The 27,038-nt window shown below is 33.6% G+C and overlaps 3 protein-coding genes and 1 non-coding gene across 5 annotated transcripts; 1 reads left to right on the plus strand and 3 right to left on the minus strand.

Annotated features, from left to right (window-relative positions):
* Nucleotides 1-1,957: 1,957 nt before the first annotated feature.
* Nucleotides 1,958-11,541, minus strand: LOC121248217 (agamous-like MADS-box protein MADS2). Of its 2 annotated transcripts, none has more exons than XM_041146615.1 (8): nt 10,964-11,541; nt 5,869-5,947; nt 5,597-5,661; nt 5,340-5,439; nt 3,205-3,246; nt 3,080-3,121; nt 2,450-2,586; nt 1,958-2,336 (listed from the first exon to the last, which is right to left on the minus strand). In XM_041146615.1, exons 1-8 carry the CDS (start codon nt 11,146-11,148, stop codon nt 2,252-2,254), a joined length of 735 nt encoding a protein of 244 aa, XP_041002549.1. In that variant the 5' UTR covers nt 11,149-11,541; the 3' UTR covers nt 1,958-2,251. The 2 variants fall into 2 exon arrangements, with proteins under 2 accessions (XP_041002549.1, XP_041002550.1); XM_041146616.1 differs by having other exon boundaries at nt 5,597-5,658; nt 10,964-11,535.
* Nucleotides 11,542-17,983: 6,442 nt separating this feature from the next.
* Nucleotides 17,984-22,314, minus strand: LOC121248219. The gene is made up of 2 exons (XM_041146618.1): nt 22,143-22,314; nt 17,984-18,356 (listed from the first exon to the last, which is right to left on the minus strand). Exons 1-2 carry the CDS (start codon nt 22,253-22,255, stop codon nt 18,140-18,142), a joined length of 330 nt encoding a protein of 109 aa, XP_041002552.1. The 5' UTR covers nt 22,256-22,314; the 3' UTR covers nt 17,984-18,139.
* A 51-nt stretch (nt 22,315-22,365) lies between these two features.
* TRNAI-AAU lies at nt 22,366-22,439 on the plus strand. Its single transcript has one exon. It is a non-coding gene; the product is annotated as a tRNA-Ile (tRNA).
* Nucleotides 22,440-23,049: 610 nt separating this feature from the next.
* LOC121248540 (MYB-like transcription factor EOBII) lies at nt 23,050-24,467 on the minus strand. Its single transcript, XM_041147022.1, has 3 exons — nt 24,341-24,467; nt 23,865-24,033; nt 23,050-23,793 (listed from the first exon to the last, which is right to left on the minus strand). Exons 1-3 carry the CDS (start codon nt 24,465-24,467, stop codon nt 23,262-23,264), a joined length of 828 nt encoding a protein of 275 aa, XP_041002956.1. The 3' UTR covers nt 23,050-23,261.
* Nucleotides 24,468-27,038: the final 2,571 nt, after the last annotated feature.

A 27,038-nucleotide genomic window follows, 5' to 3' on the forward strand; every position in this document is an offset into this window, starting at 1 on the left:
AAAATAGATCATGAGACGACTCCACACGTGCGGTAGATCAAGTGAATGACTTTAAGACACATGTTTAAGGAAAAGAAAAATTATAAAATAAGAGAAAGTAGAGTTTGTTGTGGTAGCTAGAATACAAGTAGTTCACGTGTGTAGCGGGCTAGCTAGCTATCGATATATATATATATTATAAGTACCCCCCAAGTTACATGACAAATTATAAAGTAATGCATCCTTAATTAGAAATATATATATGATATATGATATATGAAGGAATGATCCAAAATAGGCAGGAAAGAGAAGATTGGAAGAGCAGTCTAATTATAGTATCCATTTGTCTGTTAATTCCCATCGATCGATCTGTCAATTTCTTAATTTCTAAAGATAGAATATTGATTTTGTCACTAAGTGATCATCAATTAAGAAACGTCTTAATTAGTAATTACACAAATTATTTTAAGTTTGTGATAATTTACTAATAGAGTAAAACTATTGTGCCGCCTATTGTTACCGCTCAATGTGACCGTTGGTTTTTTTTTTTTTTTTTTTTTTTTTACTTAATGATTAAAGAAGTAATTTTAAGTGTATTAATATATTTTTTTTATTTTTAAAAAATGTTTAAATATATTAAAAAAATATAAAAAAAAAAATCACTTAATGCTACGTCCAATAGTAAGAGTTGAGCGACACAACAGCCTCTTTATTAATATTAGTAAGGGGATGAGGTAAGCGCTCCTGTCACTTCTGGTTTTCCTGTAGAAGTACTGTGCATGGCGTGTTGCTTTGAGGAAGAAAGCCCAGCAATGTGGGGGCCTGCCATTTTTTTTTTTTTTTTTTTTTGCTTTTTTTTCTCACCCTTACAGTGCCCTGCCATCCAAATAAAAAAAATAGAGAAAAGATATTTGCGTTAGATTCACGAGGGGGCTGCTCATTCTGTATGCAGAGAGGTCTAGCAAATAGAGCAAAATGTAGATGTGATCATAAGACCATGCCACGCGTCAGTGATATGGACGTGTCGCATGCGTTTATGCGACACATATGCTTGCCAAGCTTCGGTTCCGTGCGCATGGCCGCCTGACACTACTAGTACCATGTCCGGCTTTGTGTCTTTTCTCACACCCGTTATTAATTAGTTTTTTTTTTTTAATTCGGTAATTCAGGTTTAATTTGGAAATTAAGCCACAAAACAATGTTATAGAAGTTAAGATAAGATACGTTAATATTAAGGGTTTTTTTTTTTTTTTAAAGGATGTTCAGATATTGTAGAATAATATTTTTTTATAGAAAAATATATAATGTATAAAGATAATATAACTCTCTTAAAAAAACTCTTTAATTCCCAAACATGACAAACCGAAAAAGTCAAGCAAAGGGCACGCTTTTAAGTTTTACTCTTGTAGTCATTTTATTTGAAAATGAAAACTTGCGGTTTTGGAGTATCCTTTCGGCCCTTTTAGTTTTAAGTGTCCATCAAAATAAAACAAACATTGTTTTGGTTAATTTAACGGTAACAAATAAGCTGATCAAGTCATGATTACCTGGGCCTAGACTCTGATAATAGTGCAGAAAACTAGGCTTGGGCCGTTCTTGTACTTAATTATGGCCTGGTTCCAGACCTGACTTGGGCAAATATAGTTCACTACACTCCTTTTTGGAAAATACTTTAAATACAAAAAAAAAAAAAATTAAATAAAAATAAATTCACAAATTTATATGATTTGATATGATTTATCATATTATAATTTTTTTTTTATTGTAAAATGAATCTAACGAATTCTAAGAAATCATATCAGTTTGTAGATTTGTTTTTATATAATTTCAGTGTATGTAACACTTCTCTTTAAAAATTAAATATAACAAATCAAATCTTATCATTTAATTATTAATATTGATGGTGTATTCTATGTACCGACTTGAGAATAAAATGAATTAAAAACTATATATCAAGATCAGCAAACTTTAAGTGGTATAGCTGAAACCACAGCCTTATGGTAATTACCTGTCTTAAAACCAAAATAATATCTAGACTCCGGTCCGGACTTCGGGGTTTTCGGAACATTATATATAAACTCCATACATGCCTTTGCCTCGTGGCAAAGAGTTCCATAATGCTTAGAAAATCGGTCGGTGCTGTTTTTATGTCAATATATATAGGCTACAAATGCCGATCAAACCATTTATATATTGCCAACACCAAAACGCAAATACTTGGTAGCTAGGTAAATTAAAGAAGCTGCAGGTAGCGCTTGGCACATTGACCTAATTAAAGCATCCACCCTGGGATAAACCCATTGATTTGTTGGGCATGGCTTGTTGCAGTTATCTGCTCTGAACCAGATGCATTATACCTGTGTCCAGAAAGGAATTAATGACATGCAGGAATAAGATATTATATAGTGAATAATATTGATGGTGAAATGAATTGAGTAGTACTAATTATGGTGTTAATTTGAATGTTTACCCCATCTGCAATGTGGGATTGCAATCTATGGGCTGGAAGAACCCCTGAGTTTGAGGATTTTGAGGACCATATGAGTAACTTTGCTCCCCGCCTTCCCATGATTGTCCAAGGTGATTTCTTGAACAAATCTCATCCAGCTGCCAAGAAAGAAACTTTAAAGCATACTTGTGTGGTCAACAATCGTGTTGATGTCAGGTAAAGTTGGACAGTTAAGCAGAAGTGTCTGTTGAAGAACAGGGTAAGTCACAGTAATGATGACATATATGCTGGCATGGGAAGTGAAAAGTGAGCAAGTATATTCCTGCAAAGTAATGGTTTTTCTCGAAAGTTTTCATCCTTCATGCTTTTAGAAACCCAAGAAATTCTCCCAAAATCAAACTTGGATGTTTAGTCATGAAGGGGTAAGGTAAATTAAAAAGGAATGACGGAAAAAGATGATAGACCCTTCAATGTCTACGCAATTCATTAAATGAACTTGCAAATGGCTCCTGAAAAAGATCATCTCCGCGAACGCAAGCTGAAGAAAGCAGTGAAGAAGCAAATCATGCAGAGAGTGCTTCTTCCACATATTCATACAGCTTAGTTAATTGAACGCTGGATGATGATGAACATGAACCAGACAGTAATTACCTTGATCGTCAAAGCTCTGTTTGATTCCAGTAATAATTGTTCCTGTACTTAACCAGCAGCTTGTTAAGATTAGAAGCAAAGTAAAGAGGATTACTATATATCATTTTTGTACCATATCAGCGCACCTTACTTTGGAGATCAGAAAGCTGGTCTAGCATACACTGCGTCTGCATAGAAAATTAGAAATAATGTCAGCAATCTCCACTCAGTACTTGACGCTGGAAATATACGTACTTCAACGTCTGAAATACTTTAGAAATTAGAACAAGATGTGATTTTGTAGACAAAGTCATCTATATACTTTCAAATATATATATATATATGACATAATATTAACGTGTTTTTCTGTAGAAAATTGACGAGTGATCTAGATGTTGCGTACACATGATGTTCGTGTGATGTGGTCAGACCTTACTTCTACGTTCATCATGAGGTGCAAGGTGCAATTAAATTTCTTAAAAACCGGTACTTTGGTTCACTTTTTATGTTATTTGATTGGCTAGCTCTTGTTATTTGCCTGATTCCTAGTCTACATTGCGATAAGAGATCAAAGGGTACTATCGAGAAATTCTCATGATATGTGATTAGTATAACTGGGAGAGAGATCATCCAGTTGTTGCACTCATAATGTATTTGTTGTACTTTGGATTTTGTGAGTACTGTTTTGTTGAATAAGGTTCCTTTCTATAAGATTTTCAAACATTATAGATCATATTCTCACATGAGCCTTTAGACTTGGTTTATTTTCACAAATTATCTCATTTCATCTAATTATTACAGTTTTTTCAAACTCTCAATTAAAATACAAAAAATAATATAACATTTTTAAATCCCAAAATAAAAATTATATTCTGACAATATTTTATTTAATTTTCATCTCATATCATGATCAGTGTAACCAAACCAAGTTTTAATACCGTGTCTAACTATATGATCTCTTTTAAAAAAGTAGACTATCTAATTTCATAAGACTTTAATTCTACTTTCTTCCACTTTTCACGTGAAGCTATCACGCATGCTCTTTTGATAGATCAATTAGAAAGGGTTTGGCTTACATCTTGTTAAAAATTCACTAGATACTTCATATTTGAAAAATGAATAGACGAAATTGTTTTAAGTGAAAAAATAAGTTGACTTTTCCATCAATCTTCCAATCTTGTCCATTCACTTTTCAGCAGAATATACACACAGAGTTTTTAATATAATGCAAACACTTCTTCAACTAGGAGACCAAGAGGGTAGCCGTCTATATGTGTGATTATACAGCGACAGCTCCTACAGCTAGCCTAGCTAGTAACCAATGGCAACTAACCAAACACCAAACCAGAAAACTCATAACACAGCAATTGCATAGTAAGCACATGACCACAGCAAGCATCAGCATAAAACATCCGTACTAGGAAGCCCTACGACTCCAGGAAGTTTTGGCTCAGTACCTAAGATGGCTAGCTGGAGGACTTGCATGCAATGAGCACATCTTAGACGTTTCAGTGGAGTTAATTATAAATATAGACCAAACCCTTGTGCCGGTCGGTCAGTGTCTGTTTTGGGCCGGAACCGCACTTTATTGGTTTTTCAGCCCTAACCAAAGGGCAGGTTATTTATTATAAGTATATATAAAGCTTTCTATGAATAATATAATTGGCCCGACGGCGACAATTAAATAATAATTAATGCATGGTAATTAGGAAGACAATCAGAAAACCAAACAAGCTAATGCAAAGTAGCCAACCATGCATGTTATACGGCTCATGCATATATGATATTGTTGAATGATCTCTCAAGTGATATATAAAAATAATAAATATTCCTATAATTTGCTTCTGCCGCGCGCACTCAATTCCTGATCTCTCAAGTTCTGAGCATATATAAAAATTTCCTCTAAATGACTTTCCTTCAAATTTTGTCTGCCAAATTTTCAGTGTCCTTCATGCATAAGACAGGGTGAGACACGCGAGTTTTTTAGAACGTCAACGATGTTAGATCAACCGACACAAGTGTTTTTCTATGTTTTTCTGGACTGACAGTAGTACCTTTATCCTCCTAAAAAAACATGATATGCCTCTCCCATGTTCGAAAATTCTCTATTGTTCAGATCAAAGCATCATTCTAACGTACATATTTTTATTGCTTTAATAACTGACGTAAGTCCATGAATGTGCGCTACTGGATCATGTTCAAATATTATTAGGTTTAATACTCGAGCAAAGGAATTGTTAATCGGTTAGTACTGGTGCATGCATAAGCTGTTAATAATTACCTTAGTGGACCTAACTTGTTTTAAGGATGACTCCAGTTGGCGCTCAAGCTTCTCCAGGTCGTCTGTGTTTAATGGGACCAAGTCTTCCCCAAGAAGGTTTCTGGAAAACCATGCAGAAATCACGTTTCAATTAGTGATTAATTATGCATAATTGCCTGGCAGAAGTGCTAGCTCATAAACAAAACATGCATGCCCGATCACTAGATGATTTTTTGAAGCAACAGTACTACTAGATGATAAAAAGAAATGGTATTTACCTCTGGGTTTGTTGTAAGGACTCAAACCTAGCTTTCAATCTCAGGTACTCCCGGTAACTGCTCTGCTACAATATTTCGTGACAACCACTAGGATATGAGAAACAAAATAGTAGACATGGATAAAGAGATATTGGCATCTAATTTACACGGTCTAATAGAATTCATCATCACACTACAAGCTGCCTAAAGAGCAAAGCATGCATACAATTCCTTTGGTGCCCCAAAACAAAACATTATGATCTTAAGCATATAAATTAAAATAGTTAAGCTACCTCTAGCTCCTTGGCAGGTCTGTTGACTTCCACGGCACCATAGCTGCATTTTTGGTACCTTTCAAGTGTTTTAAGCATGCTGGACGAATATAAAAAAGAAAAAGCCAATAAGGATGCATAATCAAAGACATAAATTATGATCAATCTAGTTGTTTTATACATTTAATATGCATGTATCCCCCGGTCTCCCCTTCGGAGCGAAAAAAAGGTAGCATGTTTCATATTCTACTGCACAATAATTAACTAAATAAATAAATAAATATTACATATATCGGTACTTTCATTGTCTATGTCAATGGTACGACACAAGAAGTTGAGAATTGTGAGTGCAAAGATAGTAGCTAGGTAGATACTGGTCAAGATTCAGGCCGATCTATCTACCGTGCCTATGATCTTGGCTTGCTTGGTGCATCATAAGTACTGTCAGTGCAAGCATACGATGGACTCTCTATTTATTTCCTTGGAGCATGTAAAGTATGATTGTGGGACTCCAACTGATTGCAAGCATGGTATTCCTCCCCACATCTTACTGTGGATGTTGCAGATGGTGAAATGTAGAGTACGTAGCCTATAGCTACTAAGTTGAGTTCTTTAACTTTAAGACTTTTCTAGCTTCATTCGCCTACTCAACATTCAGGTGAGCAGAATAGTAACCTATTCCTAAATTCTTTTATTTATACATTTATTGTGTCAAGCGGGATCATTTCCACTAGTTTAGATTTTTCAAGCAGCAAGATCGAAGTGCTCAATTAATGTTCTAGGGATCACTTCGTGGATGTATATATATCTCTTTTCCACTTAATTAAGATCCTTAAGTTTGAGCAAGAACTTGAGGCCCTCAAATTCAATGGATGATCTTTCTCCTATCCAATAATACGTACTTCTAAAAGACTAAAACCAAGTGCTTTAACATCTTTTTGGTTATACATAATATGGGAATTTTGGTGGAGCATTCCCATTGGTTCATTTATCCTATCATTTAAAATTATCATCAAAACTTACTTTTTCTATTTTATATACTGACTTTTATAATATATCATACATCAGCTTGTCTATTTTTTCTCTATATCATTTAAATATTATATTTTTTAATATTTTGTAGGAGAAAAAGTACAAAAGAGAAAATAATTAAAAAAATGTTTACATTTGTGCATAGTCCATGCTACATGCATGTAGCAGCAACACTGTAGAAAACTTGAAAATAGATAAGAAACACATGATCTATTGGACGGCACTTTTGGGAAACTTTCCTTCAAATTTTACAGAAATATGGGTTTTACAAAATGCATTGGGAATGCTTTTATATCTAGTTTGTATATAATTACACTTGTGAAATTCATGGTTTGTTGGATGAAATACAGCACATGCATGGCAGGTTTACAATTTGTTTCCTTTCATAATTTAGCTTAGCTACTTAATGGCGCACCTATATGAGTGTAGAAAAATACTATTTATCATCCTTTCATGATTTCTTGATGGTGCGTGAAATGATTGATAGATAAGTGAAAGGAAATAAGTATTTGTTCGCCTTGATATTGCAACATCAATAAATAATAAAAGGATGATAAATAATATTACTCTTTTAATGTAATCAACATGCGTAGTCAATCTACAAATCAGCCGTATAGACGGGTGATTTCATTATCCAAACCGATATTGATGACCTTATAACATTTAGCGCAGATTATCTAATCGAAGAGAAGATGATCACCTAATCTTAAGAAAGCTGCACATAAACTAGGGTCGTGGTCAATTAAAAGTGAGATGAGCTGAGAATCTCGTGTTTGTATTTGGAGTGTCTAGTCACTTCCCATATGCTCATTAGTTTGGTCTAGCAGCCTCAAATAAAATTTAAAACCACTTGAATCACACAATTATAATGTCTATGTGTTAACTAAGTGTTCAAATTTTCAGAGTATCGGGGTATTGTAAACTAGTAATTTTGATCATTTAGACTATAAATTGAAAAAACAATGATACTTCGAGGTACACAATGTAGTTTTCACTTTCTCACTACGGAGACGGACAAAGGGTTTTGAAGAAAATGACAAGGATAATAGGAGTTGCAAATAAAAGGCTTCAAAGAGGGAAGAAACACATAATTTTCTGTAGAACATTAAGAGAGATAGCCAGTTTGACAAGCAATTAACAACAAGGAGTTGTGAGTGTCAATTTAGCAAAACAACTCATGACACTAATTACTATATACCTTGGCCTATGGTTTAGATCCAAAGTTTGAGGAAGGATTATAATTAAAATTTATTGATAGTAGAAATCCTAAAGTTGAAATGGTTATCATAATTCAATGTTAACTAACATCGAACATTTTGAAAAAAGTGTTTTTAAAAATTATTAGATTATTAAGAACAAAATGATTAAAACACGTAAACCATATATTATTGTGATGGATATTCTAATTATGGATGGACAATGCCATTAATGCATGGACTAATATCGAGGAACACATTATCCGAAACACATTAACCTAGTAACAACAAATTTTCTTTCTGCAGCATATAACAAGCGGCATAGGGAAAGGTGCATGGCCGGAAGGATAGCTACAGCTAGGGGCCTTAGAAAGAGACGAGGTGATTTTTGCAATTTTTTAAGATTTTTATCTTATTTGATTCTTAGAGATCAAGTACAGTATAAAAAAAATTACTTATTTGTGATTGGATATTTTTTATAAAAATAACTATTTTTTATTAAAATAATTCGTAATCATTCTCGTAATAAATAATTCGTAATCACAAATGCTCTTTTCTCTTATAGTGTCATAGTTGTATCCACTTTCAGTTAACGATGCTAATTAAAGGTCTAAAAAAATAATACATAATTAACCACAAAAAACTTTCAGTAGCACATATTAACAGTGTCAATGGAAAAAAAAAATCAAAATTAGAGATGGTAGGAGATCATGCTACGTACAAATTTACCAAAATATATCATTAGTTGTGCCAGAGTATTAAACCTTTTTTTTTTTTACATATGCAAGTGATCTTGTGTGTACTACATCACTTACTAAAGGACTGATTATATTCATTAAGAAAGTCAAAACACCAATATTTTTTTTTATATATAGGCTGATGCACGTGAAATATTTCTACATTAGCAGTATGTTTAGTTTGTTAATAAACAGACTTATATATATTCAAATCATATTATATTACTTTAAAATTAACAAATATCAATACCTAGCTAGTTTGTTCCTACATTCTAATTACCATGAACATTGAACAATGTTATCGTTTTTTTTTTAACCAACCGATAGAACTAGATCAATATTATTCAGTACTCCTTCAATCTCCATAAATGATATCTTTTTTATAAGTATATTAATCTTCCATGCATAATTAATCTAAGTCAAGCAAATTTTAAGATTTAATGCATGAGATCATAAATCCTACATCTAATAAATATGATCTGCTGAATCAAATTAGATGTACATGATTTCTCGATCGAGAAGAATGAAAAACTATGAGGACTTGATCACCTATATTTCCATTAACCTAGCTAGCTAGCAATGGAACTAATTTTAGGCCTTGTTCAGATAATGAGTTGATCTCTCATCTCATCTAATCATTATAACTTTTCCAAACTTTCAAATAAAATATAATGAACAATTCAACTTTTTCAAATTTCAAAACAAAAATAATACTAAAAAATATATTATAACAATATTTTATTCAACTTTCAACTCGCATCTCATTTCATTTCATCTCAACTAAACTCACTATCCAAACCTCATATCCTTTAAAACCTTAATTTGAAACAACAAAAAATCAGTTCTTTGTTATGAAAATAGGAGTGCTACAACCACAAATGGATAACATAAAAGTAATTCTATAAACTGATGCGGTTTCATGTGATCAGTCAGATTTACTTTACAATAAAAGTAACTTTACAATCTGACAAACAACACTAAGTCACGTCAATTTGTAGAATTAGTTTTATGTAATCCTTTTTTGCTAAGAGTATTTCTCTATAAAAAAATGAATGCTAAACAACGACCTTTAAAACCCGTTAAAAAGGAGCACAACTTAACCCATAACTTAACCGGATGCTTCGCTGAAAGATGCGTCAATATTACGGAATTTGAGAAGGAAATAATAACGAAAAAGAACTTTAATTAACTAGCCATGCCATATATACCAACTCCAACATTCAGGATGGTACATTTCTCAGACACTACAAGAGAAAAATGACCAATTGCGGTGATTTGTCTGGGTAATATAAAGATCTCTGTCTTTGAATATCAGCTTTTTCAGGGTAATATATTAATTAATGAGGTTATGCTTGGATGGTGAAGTGATTTCATATTATTTATGAATAGTATTAATAAAAAAATAATAAATAATTTGTGAATAATAGACTACTTCACTTGCCAAACACATGAGCCTAAACCTCATGCGATGTCGGATGCATCAGCAATTTTCAGAACCGGAATACTAAAGAGAACCTAGGTTTAGCAAGTCATGATCTCTTCACAATGAGGATAATGCAAAAATAAATAACCAAAACAAAATCAGGAACGAAAACAAAATCATGGCACGTCTAAATTAAATTGACATCCTTAATTAGTTGGGTTCCGAGAAAATTACGTCACATAATAACACATAATCAAAGGCGAGTCGGGGAGAAAAATTATACTGAACATGACGATCTCCTAATCATGAACAGACAGCTGAAAGCTGCCAATATGTTTCAGATCTCATAGTGCATATTTCCCTTCAAAGAAATTATCTAAGAAACATGTATGTTGTGCGTATAAATCAGATCGATCAGCATCTAAACTTGGCTTCAAAAATCACAAGGACAAAAAAGAACAAAAATCAGAAAAGAATGCTGAAACTAGCATTCAAACATAAAAGAAATATAAAATTAAAGATGGAGAGATCAGGCCAGCCAGGGTGGGGAGTAGATCAGCAGTAGTGTGAGTGCTAATAATTGACAGAAGCTTCCTTAGAAATAGAAGATCATCGAAGAAATGAAATCCAAAATCCAGGAATAAAATCAATGAGACAAGAAGAAGCAATAACAGGTCCTAGACATGATCTATAGGGACAAAAGAGAGCAACATGAGCACATATTTTACCTAGAGCTGCTACAGAACTCATAGAGCTTGCCACGGTTGGAGAAGATAATGAGGGCTACCTCAGCATCACAGAGAACTGAAAGCTCGTAGGCTTTCTTGAGAAGCCCATTCCTCCTCTTTGCAAACGTGACCTGCCTGTTTATCTTGTTCTCTATCCTCTTCAGCTCCACCCTTCCCCTCCCCATATCCTAATTATCCCAAAACCTGTTCTTTCCCTATATAAATACACAGTCTTTTTTCTTTTCTTCTCTTTATTTCTTTTTCCTTGTTTTAGCGCGTTCTTCTCTCTTTCCTGTTTTCTTTTTTTGTTTTTTGAGAATTAGCGTTCTTCTCTTGGGTAGAAATCAATCCTCCCTTTCCTGGGTGTGTAGAAGTGCTCTGTATCCAAGCATAACCAAATTTATGAAAAACAAGAGAAAGTTGGATTCAGAAAAACCAGATAGAGAGAGAGAGAGAGAGAGAGAGTTGTGTGATAGATTGTCTTCTAGCTCTGGTTATTTCAGTCGGGACTTTTTAACCTCAGCTTTTCAACCTACTTCATAAATTGAAATGAAGCTTAATTAGGGGTTGGTGTTTATACCTAGTTTCATACGATCCTTTATTTTTATTTGTCTTTTCTTAGAATAGGTACTCTCCCACTCGTGCTTACGGCGTGTGGGAAATCACATTCTGTAGTTTGAAGTATATAGAGATGAAATGAGAAATCACATGCACGTGCGATCGAGGTACGAGGACCGTCCGATAGGAGACATGACAGCGCGTGGTCGATTGCTACGTACGTTGGATTAAATAATTTTTTACGTAGTATTTGTTTCAAACAGTTCAGAAGTATAAGCACGTCGTCACCTTTCTTAAAATGGATCTCCTCGTGTCGCCTTCTGAGTGGCCTACGATCACTGTCATGCCGAGTCTTTAATTTCTCGTTTCCCCTTCGTATTTCCTCGAAAATGTGTGGGACTGAAATGCTCTTGCAATTGCATGATTAGCTATAAACCTAGCTAGGAATACTAGGGACTAGGGCCCCATTGGCAGCATTCCGAACGAAGCTACGACTGAGATCGATGGATCGTCATGATCACTGATCAGGACAACATCTAAGCAGCTCGGTTCTAACGGGGAGGGCGGCCGAATGGGCTGTAGCCGGGGGGTCCACCCTCTAGATATTGTCTTTGCACTTGGCACATGCACGCATTTATATCAAATCTTTTAGGGCCGCCACCATAGGACATCTATTTTGTCCTTACCATCACGTTTGAAGTCGAATTATATATAAAAGTAAAATAAATTATATTTATAGTCGTCTGCTACGCAAGTATTGCACAATTTATTTATTTTTTTTAAATAAATATGGATCGAATTCACATAAAAAAAAATTAATTTTTTAATAATAAACTTTATTTTTTTTAAAGTAATTATGTAACGTTTGCGTACTTTACGATTGTATATATCATTACTATAAAATTAATGTTAAATACAGTTATAGATTGTACAAGTATCAAGCACTCTTTTTAAAAAAAAGTGTGATTTACTATTAAAAAATTAATTATTTCACGTGAGTCTTATATTTATTTATTTTTTTCAAAATGATCAATATACGATACTTACGCAGTCTATAATTATAAATACTATTTCTCTATATATAATCCGGTTCCAATTTATTAGATTCAATAGAAAGGTATGCAATTTGGAAAGGTTAATTCATAAAATCATTTACTGACACTTTATAATTTATGTATGATGCTCGATCGCTAGCTCATGTAATTAGCTAATAATATTGGTGAATTGGTTTTGATCAGCTTCTCTCTTCTTCTCCAATATGCATGCATTCGAGAGGATCCTCTAACTTTATTCACCAAGTCAATTCAATCATTTCCATTAAAGTTGTGTTTGGATGTTGAAGTGAGTTGAGTTGAGTTGAGTTGAGATGATAAAATATTATTAGAATATTATTTTATTATTATTATTATTATTTTGAGATTTGAAAAAATTGAATTGTTTATTATATTTTATATTGGAATTTAAAAAAGTTGTAATGATGAGATGAGATGTTGAAGGAGTTGTAATTTTATTGTAGGCAAAAAGTTTGCCATATATTGAGCCGCATGCTTACTTACCTTTGCATGCAGCTGCCTAATGTTTTGTTTTGGAAAAAAAAAATAAAAAAAAAAAGGTATTACTTTCGATCGAAACACTTAATACATGATCGAAAGACTTAATACATAAAACAGAAGAAGAATTTATAAATGATTTTTTTTTTATTTTTTTATATCAAAATAGCTTAATTAACTTGATTTATGTAACAAATTATTAATAAAACTATAAAGTAAAAATATTTTCACAAGCTAGACTTATGCAAAACCTCTCACGATAATTTTCTTCCTAAACAATTTTAAGTATATGTGTGCATATCCCCTTTTCAAACTTCATTAAATATATTTTTAAAAAGTTTCTCAATCAATAATATTCTAAATAAGTCTGACCATTTTCACAAAACCTCATAAAGACTAATATCTAAAAGTTTCATTAATCTAGATCTTGGACATTTTCTTCTTATATCCAAACATATCAAGAAATACAAGTTTGATCTCATGATTGGCATTCCACAATTTAGACCTTGGTATAATACCATCTTAGTTTTTTTATTTCTATTTTTCTATTTATTTATTTTTACTTTTGCTAGCTAGAAAACTGCTTAGTTGTGACTAGTTATTTCTAACGAAAATGATTATTTCTTACCAAAATGAGTTTATTTTTATCGCAAATAATCATTATCGTCGCAAATAATCCGTCATAAATACTTATTTTTCATGTAGCGCACTAGTCATATTGGATGTCATTTGTTGGCCGTCATGATACATTGATATCTGGTTTCAGCTTTATGTTTTCTCAAAAAACAAGATACTTAGCATGTAGTGTTTTTGTTAAGGCATCTTTCATTTTTCATTTTAACGTTTTGGTTTTTGTGATTATTTTATGGTTCTTGGGTTTTTCTTAATTGTAACCATGGTACGTACTATTGTTTCGTTAAAAACAAAATAAATTTGAGGTACCATCCTTTCTTTAAATAAACAGTCAAATTGATCATTATGTTACAAAATTATATGTACATTAGAAAAACAAATGTTAATGATTTCAAGCTTCTTCCTTCAATAACATGACTCCATATCTCTTCTTTTTCTTTTTCATTCTTAATTTCTCTCAATCGGTTTCGATATGTTTTCCATCAACAATCAAGATCACTGGCCAGTGGAGTCACATTAATATCCCAAGTGGGTGCAAATTAACTGCATCCATTGAAATAATGTATAGGAAAAATTTAATAAATTAATTGATAGAACTTAACCATTGCTTCTTCTAAAAGCTTTGCGGGATTAATTATGAGAATGTCTTTTCAAATTTTAACCATTAAAACTTTTTTTATTTTCATGTAAATGAAAGTTAAAAATTCATTTAATGGAAAGTACGTATAAGCATCATGAATACAATTAATATTACAGGCTGATCTCAAATCTCCAAACAACCTAACTTATTCATTCTTTAGAATTCCTAACTTCAAGTACTAGATTAGATCGTCTGTGTTTCTCCAAAAAATGTCACTATAAAAGAAGTATTTGTGACGAGTTATTTGCAACAAAAATTAATTCATTTTGATTAAAAAAATATTATTTTCGTGACAAATAACTGATATTAAATAAACGATTTTTCTTGTAGTGTGATAAGCCCCTTCACCCTTAACGCGATATGGTCAATAAGAAGATTGAGAGAGGCATCGCATGTATTGAGATAAATTATTATGATACTCGAATGGTCTTGTTAATACACACATGATTGAAAGAGATTTTTTTTTTTTTTTATATTATAATCAATGATGAAATGATTTCAAAAAAGAGAAATGACGTCAATCATCTTAATTAATGATTTTGTAATCCTTCGTTATATCGTTGATATAGTACATTATAGGTATTTTATATGTTAGCCACTTAAACGAGTAGCTATTTAAAAATGTCACCTTAGCAAGTATGATTGGAGATAATAAAATTAGGAAAATGCTACTTAGACTGATAAAATTGATTGATAAAATTAACTTATTGTGATTTTTACTTTTTTACTTTTATTTTTTTAACTTAATGGTTAATGAAGTGATTATTAGTGAATTAATATATTTTTTTATTTTTTAAAAATATATAAAAAATGGTTAAAAAAAATTAATTTGCACTTGCTCTCAACTTTTTCGAATAAAAATATCGGTCTAATAGCATTATCAAATTAAGTATGATGTGTATGCATTACACTTTTAAGAAAGAGCGGTACTACTTTGTTACTTGAGTAGCACCGCTCATTCTACCGTTAATTACTTTTTGTAATTTTATTTTTTATTTTTTTATTCATATTTTTTTAATATATTTTAATATTTTTAAAAAATAAAAAAATACACTAATATATTTAAAATTATTTTTTTAATCATTAAATAAAAATATTTTTATTTATTTTCAAACTGTAAGTAGAGCGGTTAATTTTAGTGAACATAGCAGCTTTTTCCTTTAAGAAAAAGTTGAAATGATGTCCTTGGCATTAGTGTTTAACTGCGGATGCCAGATGGTAGATAGTTTGTTAGCCACTAAACCAGTTTACGAGGTAGATTGAGTAGATGTCTTGTCTTAAGATCACTTGCTGTTGATCATTCATATTGATTAGTATAAAAAGGTTCAAGGATTGTACTATCGATCATTCATTTAATGCATTCAACAAAATTCTCCCAATATTTGACAATTGACATCATCATCTGATCTGTTCATAACAAACACTGCTGAGTGCTACCGTTGGTATCTAGTATTGTTCTTTCAAGTATTTTTTTAAAATTATTTATTATATAAATTTTTTAAGACTTTTACATATTTTAAAAAAATAAAACAAATTTAAAACATTATTAAAAAACACTTCTTTAATAAAAAAATTAAAAAAAATCATTAAAAAACACTTTATTAATCACGAAGTAAAATAAAAAACTATTTTTTTATTTTACTTCGTGATTAATAAAGTGTTTTTTAATAATATTATGATTTTTTTTAAATATTTAAAATTATTAACAAAATCTATATAAAAAAAAAACTAAAAAAAATACAAAAAAAAAACACACACTAATACAAGCGGTAGCTCCAGCTGGAGTTGGGAGCGGGACGCTTAGCATTTTCCCTGTTCATAATTTCTTCTACTCCCATCTCGTTGAACATATATTAATTGCTTAGTTCTTTCGTTCATGTTCGAACTGATCAGTTTTTGTGAAAAATATTTATGAAAAGATAATTTACAATATTTTACGTATCGAAGCTCCAAACAAACACAGTCCTAAAGCCAACTTTTGTAAAGGTAGGTCAGAGAAAGAAAGAAGGGGCCTGCCGGTGAGGGATTCAAACATCTTTCTTTCACAAATTGGAGAATAATTAAAAGTTTGTTTGGAAAATATAATGAGATGAGATGAAAATTTCATAAATAATAATAAAATGATTTGAGTTAAGATATTTTATTAGATTTTTAAAAATGTAAGAGAAAAAGTAGAATAAAATTATTATAAAGTTAAAATATTGTTAGAATATAATTTTTTAATATAACTTTTGTTTTAGAATTTAAAAATTTTGTATCATTTTTTTAATTTTATTTAAAATTTAGTAAAATTGCAATGATTAGATGAAAAAATTGATGATTTAAAATTGAAAAAAATTTATATTTGAGTTATATTTGAAAAGAAAATTATTAAAAAAATTTAAATAAAATGAGATAAAAGAAGACAATTTATATTCCCAACTCATGATTCTCTCCCAAGGATTTGTCTAATCAAACTCCCGACTCAATTGGGGGACATAATATGTATTTTGGATTTTTTTCCCCTTCCCCACGTAATAATGATCATACAGAAGAACTTTATTAGCTATAAAGCAAGATATTATTGTAAATAGAGAGAGAGAGAGAGAGAGAGGTCAACACCGTGGCGGGATGGAAAAGAGATGAAGAACATAAATGAGTGTCGCGGGCACAGTGCACATATCAAATCAAACCCAAACGTAATTATCAATCATGTCGGTGAATACAGACAAAGTCACTAAAGATGGCCATTGGCACCGCTCAAAGCCCCTCCGGATATTTCTGCGAGACTCATGCTTCAACGCATTTATGCTCCTCTCTTCTCTTCTGAGCATCTAAACCAAATGCTCCACTCTCTCGTCCGCTCCCATAACAGTTCCATAAACAAAACTAGAGGCAGCATTACTAATTAGAACTTGAAAAAAAAAATGATGTGTTTGTATATATTTGAAGTCATAATTCCATAGATTTTACCTTAGGAGTAGTGATTGATAGAGCATAATACCCACTTTCTCATGTTTCAAGCTCATTCTAGCCTCTACTTTCCCCCCCTCTCTCTCTCTCGGGGAATGAAGTTCAATTGCTAAAAAAAACATATATAAATACACACACACATTCCGGCTAGGCAACACCAGAAATATCACAGAAAGGAAAATCAAGAGTTTTTGGCTGCGATTCATAAGGTTGGTATAAAAGATTGTGATCAAGGCTGTAACTTATTTGTTACTTATTACAAGCTGATCGATCTGAACAAACAAGAACTGTAATGCCGATAAGTTCTTTGGATTCTCCTATATATCTTGATTCTGTATTAAGAGTTTTATGGCAAGTGTTAATTACCAAGCTCGAGTGCAGATCCAATTAAACCTATCAAATCAAATCATTGTATAATGAGCATTGGAAATGGTTAATGTTCCACAATTAGGATTTGCCAAGATCATGGGAAATGGTAGGTACTAGCTGTATCTTGATTGTGCTTGTCGATGCAATGAAGGACCAAGCAGCATAAGTTTCTGACATTCTAGAATGAATGTAATAACCAAGGAAAGCTTTAGCCAAATAAAGCCTATAGTCCAAAAAGATTAGTTGGGGTTACAAATGGATATGGGCAGCAGGCAATGCATTCGGCAGACATCATAAACAGCTGGCATTCTATGTAGATACATGTAAAATATGTTTTACATTGATTAGATGTATGCAATACAATTAGTTCCCAGTACATGACTATAAAAGGAAATCTTGAAATTAATCAACTTTGGAAGAGAGCACAATGTGAAAGAGGAAAGCTTTCACAAGATCTGAGAAAAATCAAACAGATTATATCTTGCAGCAATCGGGGCAGGAGAAATGGCCCCTGGCTTGACATTTAGTGCAGGCAATGGATTGCACCTTTGACCCACCACTTCCAAGCAATTGGTACAATTCATTGTCAAGATTAAACCCAAATGGTCCACCTCTGACAACTCCTACTCCTTTACATTTTGTGCATGCTATCATCTTCAGATTGCCGCATCTCTTGCACATGCCCAAAGAGCTGAACATTCAAGGTTGAATATACATCATATACATATCAGAAGGTTTGCATAAATCTAATCGTAGATGAACCCCATAAAAGTGGAAAATGCATTGACAATGGTAGCTTAGTATTATATGTGTCTTCATAACAATCATGAGGAAACTTGCAAATGAGAGATGTCCCCTGCTTCTTAAGTAAAAACAATAATGCCAGTTCTTGGGTTAATATAGAACTGGCCACCGCTAGTGACTAACTGAGAAAATATGGTTAACCTAATATCATACCTTCAACACAATTACCACTGCAGATGATTTTCCACCTATAAGTAGCATATATTACTTGTGAAGTATGGACAATACAAGCAAGCACAGAAGCTCAACCAAAACAGTAGGATCACCTTGAAAACTGGTACAGATTGAAGCGTTTCATCTCATCGATCATTGATTATTCACAATTTGAAACATTATATTCCAATAAACCATGGTCAAAAGATAAAGGGGGAAGTCCCATACTAACTGGAATGCAGCAATAGCAGTGTCTTTTTCTTAGAGAGTTCTTCATAAAGCAATTTAGTCAGTATCAGTTTTTGCATTCAGATTTATATCTGTATAGTTGTTGGACCACATACAAATCAGTTGTGTAAATAAAAGAAATTAAGGATCCAAGAAACACGGAAGAAAGGATGGCAAGCAGCAAAGCAACAGAACTGCCTAGGTTCCAAGGTTGAGAAATACTGCCCTTGGGGACTCAAAGAGGTAAACAAACAAAGAAGAGAGCAGACCACAGTGAAACAAAGTTGATTTAAGATACAAAGGTTGGCACAAAACCACATGGAAACCACACATCGCCCCCAACCTTGTCGCACATACACACGGACTGAAGCAATACAAGTAAGTCCACTACAACAAAACAAAAGTATGATGGTGTATCAAGTTTTCGCAGAAAACTTAACCCCTAGGGGTTTGCTCAAGTGATAAGGGCCTTGGTTTTAAAGGTATGCTCTCCACAAGTCTAAGATTCAAACCCTTGTGTGCAAACAGTTTCTAGGAGCCGCATCTCGTTGGTGGGGACACATTACGCAGGTTTGGGTTTAAACAAGTAAAAGGCATATTTCATTTGCAAAGTCTGGAGTTCCTCATCATATAAAAGCTAAATTTTTTTTGCCCAAATCTCGATGAATACAACTTAAGGATAAAAATTAGAGAGAAGTTCCCTCAAGCTTTTAAAAAGTAAAGGGTAAAATACACAAATCATCTTCAAACTACCACTTAAATTACAATCACTCCCCAAGATATCAATTTTGGCAATCACCTCTCAAACTACAAAAAACCTCTGCACTCTTCAAGTTGGAGAAGAACTAAGATGAAAAACAAAGACCAAAAACTATAAATTTAGGTCTCAGCTTTCATTATACAGGAACTCACCACTCCTTAAAATCTCAATCTTGTCTTTTATGAAACAAGAAATAGTTTTCTATGGAGGCAAGGTCGAAGCTAGACTGGGTTGGAAGGGGGAGGGTGGGGCCTCCTTGCCCCCAAGCTGTACCACTGGGTGTGAGGAAATTGCACTCTGTGCTGATTCAACTGTCCCCATAAAGTTAGGCACAATTCCTAATCCAGCCTCCATGCATCCTCAAGGACAGAAGGAAGGCCATGAGCAGGCAAAGAAAATAAGCAAAAACTTATTTGATTTTGATTTGAGAAGATAAGACCGCAGGTGGGACGCGCTAAATGCTAAAACCAAAACATATCTATTTGGGCAACAAGACCCAAGAAGTTATAGAAAGTTAGCACTACAATTACCATTAAAGTGTACAAGACACATAGTAAAATAAAGTATGTACATTAAAACAGAATACACAACTACATATTACGTAAACTATGTTAACCCATATCCAGTAAAAGCCTTCTTCCAATTGACAAGCTTTATAAACTGAAGGGAAAACAATTTCCATCGCAAATTCTAGATAAAATTACTTAAAACAAGTTAAGCTTAGTTCAATACAAGTCCCCACATACAAAAGTTAATTCCAATCACAACATTAGGAGGTTGATACCATATCGTACCGAAATTGACTCAAACATTAAAAAAATAAATAAATAAATAAAACAATTTTTACCGAACCCCATATACATTCTTGTCCATAAGAATATTCCGATTCTCAATTTACACAAATCTTGTGAAAGCAATTTTCACTTCTATGTCATATACTAAACAAAATTGACGAACAGACAACAGATTATGAGTAATTAAAGGAACATGCAAAAGTTTATGGAGAAGAAATTTGCCATTAGGTGTATGAATTTGTGCAGTTCCAGTATGTTGAATGGGGAGAGAGGAGCCATCTCCAATGCTGACTTGATCAGTGCCTTGGTATGAAACAGAGTCCAAATTGAGGTTTGAAAAATCTGAGGTGAAATGGTTCATAGCTGCCGTGTCTGGAAACCAGTGATTTGAGTGGGGCATAGATGTTGGAAGAGCTGTATAGTGAGCCATAAGAGATGGTGGTGCAGGTGCTTGATAAGATTGATTAAAACGATGGTCGCAAGATAAAGCAGTATGGCTAGATTTTTGACACACTTGACAAACGGGTCTAGGAGTAGATTGGTTAGAACCGAAACTGAAATTTGAGAAATGGCTACTACGACCACTGCTACAACCACAACCTCGATTGGAAGGAGTAAGGGACGGCTTGAAGGTGGTGGTGTGGGCCATAAGAGAGCTGCCCGACAGCAGGGACTGGGTTTGATGAGCAAGCCGTGACTCATGATTAAGGAGATAGCTGTAGACTTGTGAGGAAGACAATGGTTCTAGGCGAGTGGTGATAGAAGTAACAATTGATTCATAATCAGTGCCTAAACCAGCTAGAAGGTAAATTATAAACTCTGAAGAGGAGAGGGGTTGGCCAGCTACACCAAGGGACGCTGCAAGGGACTTAGCTTTATGAAAGTATTCGGTTATGGATTCAGAACCTTTCTTAAGTGTGATCAACTGATACTGAGTTTGCATGATATAAGCTAAGGTTTGTGACGAGAATAAACTGTGAAGAGTATTCCAGACCTCGCGGGAGGTGGTGCATTCAAGCACCCATGCTAAGACCATGTCAGTGAGGAAGAACTTATGGCAGAAATTATGAGTTGGTCTTGCAACACCCATTTAGGGTAATCAGGGTTGTTGTTGCCATCTATAGTTGGAGAAGGCATTGGAATCGAGCCATCAATATATCCAAAGAGTTGATGGCCTTTGAGGAATGGAAGAATTTGAGCTTTCCATAGCAAATAATTGTCTGTGGAAAGCTTCAAGGTGATGAAATGGGAAGCTGAATTGATAATGGTGGGACTTACAGTGGGGGTTGATTTGTCGGCTTCCATGGTGAGGAGCTACGGCAGAAATGGACGTGGGTCCTTTTTACAGCTCTGATACCATAAAGACGCAGAGAAAGTGTTTGATAAAAGGTCTCAAGCAAGACATTTGTATTTCAGCAACTCTTTATTCTTTATATCTCTTTTTCAATACAATGTACAATATCATAGCATATTTATGTATCACAATAGCCAAAAGGTGGCAATCAGAAAACAGAAGAATGTATTTCTAGAATATTCCATTATAGTGCAGAGTTTGTTAGGCCACAGCCTGCTGCACCCGAATCTGGTTGTTGAGTAATTCTTCCAGAAGGTTCTGTGTGAGCACCATGTGCTGAGACATGTGCCTTAATATATACAACCATGGGTTCGAAAAGAGGGAAGAACAGAAAAACAGGAAAATAATGAGATTCTAGAAGATATACTTGAGAAGTTAGTTAACCTGCGCTGGGAGGCAGAGATGAAGGCATCGATTCTTGGGGCAGCAATGGTGACGAATACGAGCAGAGTGCCAACCCCAAATCCGGCCAGTTCGCTTGCCGTTATATTCTCCATCTCTTGCTTGGTAGCCTCTGCTGCTCTGCTCTGCTCTGCTCTCTGCCACTTCACTTCCGACCTTATCAAAACTTCCTCATTTTTTAAATCCATTTTATACATATCGAAGCGGCCTATTAGCTCAGCTGGTTAGAGCGTCGTGCTAATAACGCGAAGGTCGCAGGTTCGAGACCTGCATGGGCCATCAAATTGTTTTTTGTCTTCTTGTGCTATTTGGGCTTACATAAAAGAAGGCCCATTGGAACAGTGGATCCAGTTCGACTTTATCAATCTCATCAATTTTATTGCGTATAACCTTCACTAAATGGACAGTTTTTTGAAATATCATAGGAAAATATGATCCTAAATCACAATTATAAAACAAAACACACCCCCCCCGCCCCCCCCAAACGACATACCCTAACTTTCTATTTTAAGTAATGCTAAGTAGAGTCATAAATTGTGCAAGTATTATGCATTTTTTGAGAAAAAAAGTGAAATTTATTATTAAAAAATTAATTTTTTCATGTAAGTCACATCTTTATTCACTTTTTTTCAAAAGAGTGTGCGGTGTTGCACATTTTATGACCGTAAATATAACTCATTTTCTATTTGTTGTGTATTAGAATAAAAACGAAGGGATTTCACCTGATACAAGGGGATTATGGCGTGCACAAAAGGCCTACAAAATTTGTTTGGCTAAGTTCATGATCTCTTTTCCTGATCACAACCTTGCCCGGGAAATCATCTAATATTGCTTCTAAATGTGTTAATAGATTATATGAAGCATGAGCATGAAGCAAATGTATTCGTAGGGACAGAGAGTTCAGTAACATGGGCATAAACATCAAAACAAACTCAAATGCAAGTGCACATGAATGTTATGAAAAAAAAAATGGCTCTTTACTTTGAAATGGAATCAACCCAGTTGTACACTATGTTTTGGCAAAGCCTCCCAGCTTCTAATCACTAAAACATGAAATAAAAACTTAAAGATCAGTCTTCATAAAAACTGCATCATGTCATGTTAGATGCACGATCGGCCTTCCAGGAAAATGTAGTCTTCATTGTAGAAGTAATCGATCGAATTCACACGGCCACAAGAAAAACCTGCAGCAGTAGCTTGATCATGATGATCAATATCCATGCCGCCCATGGGATGATTGTCTAGGTTCCACGGGCCACCACATAAGTCTTCCCTGATTGTATCCAACCATGGTGCCACATCCTGACACGTCACAGGCAAGCATTGATCCTCCAAATTAGTGGGGTGGTGCATGAAAAACATCTCTTTTCCTCCCTGTGATTCGGTCGTAATCTGCTGATCATGATGATCACTTGGAGTACTGTTTCCACAGGATATCGCCCTTTTGATCATGTCATTCTCTTGTGGCAACTGCTCCTGCGTCTGTGGTGGTTGTTTTTGTTTTGGGATTATTGCTTTAGTACCCTTTTCTTTCTTCTCAGGGGATCTGTCTTTCTTCTTGAAATGGGTTCTCAGGTAGTTTTTTATCTCATTGTCCGTTCTCCCAGGCAGGTATCTTGCAATGGTTGACCACCTGTATGTTGCATTGAGAAACAAAATTACTTGTAAGACATTAAGGAGAGAGGGATAGAGAGAATGCATTACCTGTTACCCCAGAGAGCATGCAATTCAATAACAATGCCAGCCTCTATGGGTGTTAATTGGCCTCTTTTGAGCCCAGGCTTGAGATAATTCACCCACCTTAGCCTGCAGCTCTTGCCACTCCTATTCAAACCTGATAAGACAAATAAAAACAGTCCAATATGAATGCAATTTTTATGGGACGGAAAGGATATTTATGGCCTCCTATTCTCTAGCACTCCATATGCTAAAATATTATCCAACAATGAACTTTTGAACAAATGGGAAAAACATAAAGAACAAGGTCTAACATCACAGACTCCTAGTCCTATATATAAGAGACATAGCCAAAACGAAGCTCAAAAGATAGGACAAAAAGACTAAAAGTTGGCTCTACTTGATCGAAAATTCCCTTCTCTCTCTCTCTCTCTCTCTCTCTCTCTCTCTCTCTATGTGTGATTCTGTCCCCTCTTATAACATGGTGCAACGGCAGTATTTACCTGGACACTTGGCCACACTGGTCCATCGTCCCTCCCCGTACAAGTTGGCATAGTCACTAAGCAATTTATCCTCTGCAGGAGTCCAAGGACCTTTCGTCCACCCTTGTTCTGGAATTCCCCACCCCATCTTCCAAGCTAATATTTCACTCGATCTCAATAATTTTGCAGGCTGTCTCCAGTTTGTATGCATGGCAAAGAGTCCTCAATGTCTTAGCTCTATATATACCCTTCAAATCAGTGTTACTAGCACGATCGAAGAAATCTTTGAATCCAGACTAATTTGCCCAAGTTCTTTTTTTATTATTATAGAAAGCGACCATCTTCCCTCTAGTTTGAGACCAAGTGTTACAAAGACGTACACCTGGTTTTAAATTGCTTAAACTTCCATGGCCAACTAGAATGGAACAAGTGTGTCTTCTTGGTCCTAGACATCGTACGGTATTTCGCCACTGCAAGTTAAAATAATACCCGCACCCCCAAAAACTGTTGATGATCGAGTCCATGCCACAAGGAAAACACTCAAAGCCAACAGTACAGTCAGTCAATCACAGCTAGGACCGATGACGCGCAGAATCTTGATTCGGCAAAAAGAAGAGCAAGAGTTGGTATTTCCTCGAAAGGGCTTAATTTGCTCCAATAAGTGTGTACCATCTGTTGATCTAAACAATATTAATTCCCAGTTTTTTTTTTAAGGTCTTTTAATTAGAAGGATATATCATATAATCTGCTAAATTGCATGCTTTATGGGTTGTTTATGGCAGCAGATCATGTTCTAGCTTTATTTTTATAATCGAAAGAAGTTTCTAGATTAATGCTAAATGTACGTTTTATATGGTAATAGCTTGTTTACACGTGGCTTTTGCACAGTATGCAAGTAGCATAGTTAATTAGAAAGTTGGGGCATGCAATGTTTCTGTAACATTTTTTTAAATATAATATGTTGTGTATATATATATATATATATATATATATATATATATATATATATAGGAATTGGTCATGATCAGGGCTGGCCTTATCATTAATATATAAATCCTTGATTTTGTAGCGTATAAAAGCATATTATATGGAGCTTAACAATAGGCCACATAGATCAGCATTTACCGAAACATACACATTGCAAATTGAAGAAGTTCAGGGACCATATATGAGTCTATATATATTCCAAAAAGAATATATCACTTAATAATGACCTTGTCAGGTCAGTCTGTCCTAGGTGGACTGACTCAAATCCCACATTTTTTATTGGCACGTTTTCCTTACAACTAAAAATAAATGGAAGTCGGATGGTTTCTTTAATAGAATGTAAGTTACAATTTTAAACACTTTGTATTTTTTTGTTTGATATGTTTGTTGGATTGTCTTTGTGTTTTTTCAATGATCTATTAATGTTCTTGCCATATGATATATTTTTTTTTATATATAGTTTGCATTAAATGTATTTTATTTTTATTTTAGATTTTACTATCATGTTTTTGCAGGAAAAATTATATATAAATAGTACAAAAAAAATCTTATTATATTTTTAGCTTTGCTTGGCCCTCTAAAACAAATTCATGGTTCTGCCACTTCTAGTTGAGATAGGATATGATACTATTTGTAACACATCAATGGAGATCCAAGCCACATATGACTTTATATATAATACTACAAAAAAAAAAAACTAGTTAATGATTCAATTAAAGCACCATTAATGAAACCATTATTATAAAAAGCAAGAAGTTCTCAATTCTAATTAAGTAATATAGGACTGCCTACCCTTATCAGTACTCACTATATCTCAGTATATGTGGAGTACTACTATCACATGAAAATTTAATTGGTATATGCCAAATATTTAAAATAGTAGTAATTCATGAATAAGAATAGGTATTATGATTAGGAATCGGTGTTAGTAATGGACATAACATACATTACTCATGACGACTTAGGCCCGGTTTAGATTCACAACCAATCTCAACTCATCTCACTACTATTTATTACTATTCATCAACTTTAACTCAGAAATCTCACTACTATTCACAACTCATCTTCGAATCCAAACGAGACCTTAATATTTTATTTTGTTATTTTAGGTTTTTTCTTTCCATTTTCTCGGGATCTACTTGTAGTAATTGTAAAAAGATGTGAAGTAGAAGAGCAGTAGTTTAGCTTAATTATAAATAAATCAAAATTAACCTTCAAATTAAGCCACTACTTCATATATATATATAGTTCATACTCAAGTATTAGTAGTACTACTACTCGTTTAAACTGATTTTTCTTATTTATAATTATTGCTTTTGTGAGATATTTAAATTAAGACAATAAATTAACGTTTCTAAAAGATGCACATGCATATAAATGGGAAATTATAATAAAATAATATTTCTTATATATTAATTAAAATCATACATATATTTGAGAAGCAAGTTTGAGTGCTAGCGATTTATATAAGTGAATGGTTTTCCGTATTGTTCATACGAAACAGTAAATTCCTAATCAAATCTCTCAATATTTTAATGATCTGCAAATATATGCACACACACATGGCATTCGGTATATATAGAGGGTTGTCATGTATCTTTACGAAGTATTTCCTGTACATATATAGAAAACAGAACATGATATTGAATGGACTGGACTGTTGTTATGCCTGTCTCTGCCATTTACTTCTGCATTAAACTTGGTTAGAAATTAATAATTCCTCCTCCATTAA

Source organism: Juglans microcarpa x Juglans regia, chromosome 2D (assembly GCF_004785595.1).
Source record: "Juglans microcarpa x Juglans regia isolate MS1-56 chromosome 2D, Jm3101_v1.0, whole genome shotgun sequence".
Classification (NCBI taxonomy): Eukaryota; Viridiplantae; Streptophyta; class Magnoliopsida; order Fagales; family Juglandaceae; genus Juglans; species Juglans microcarpa x Juglans regia.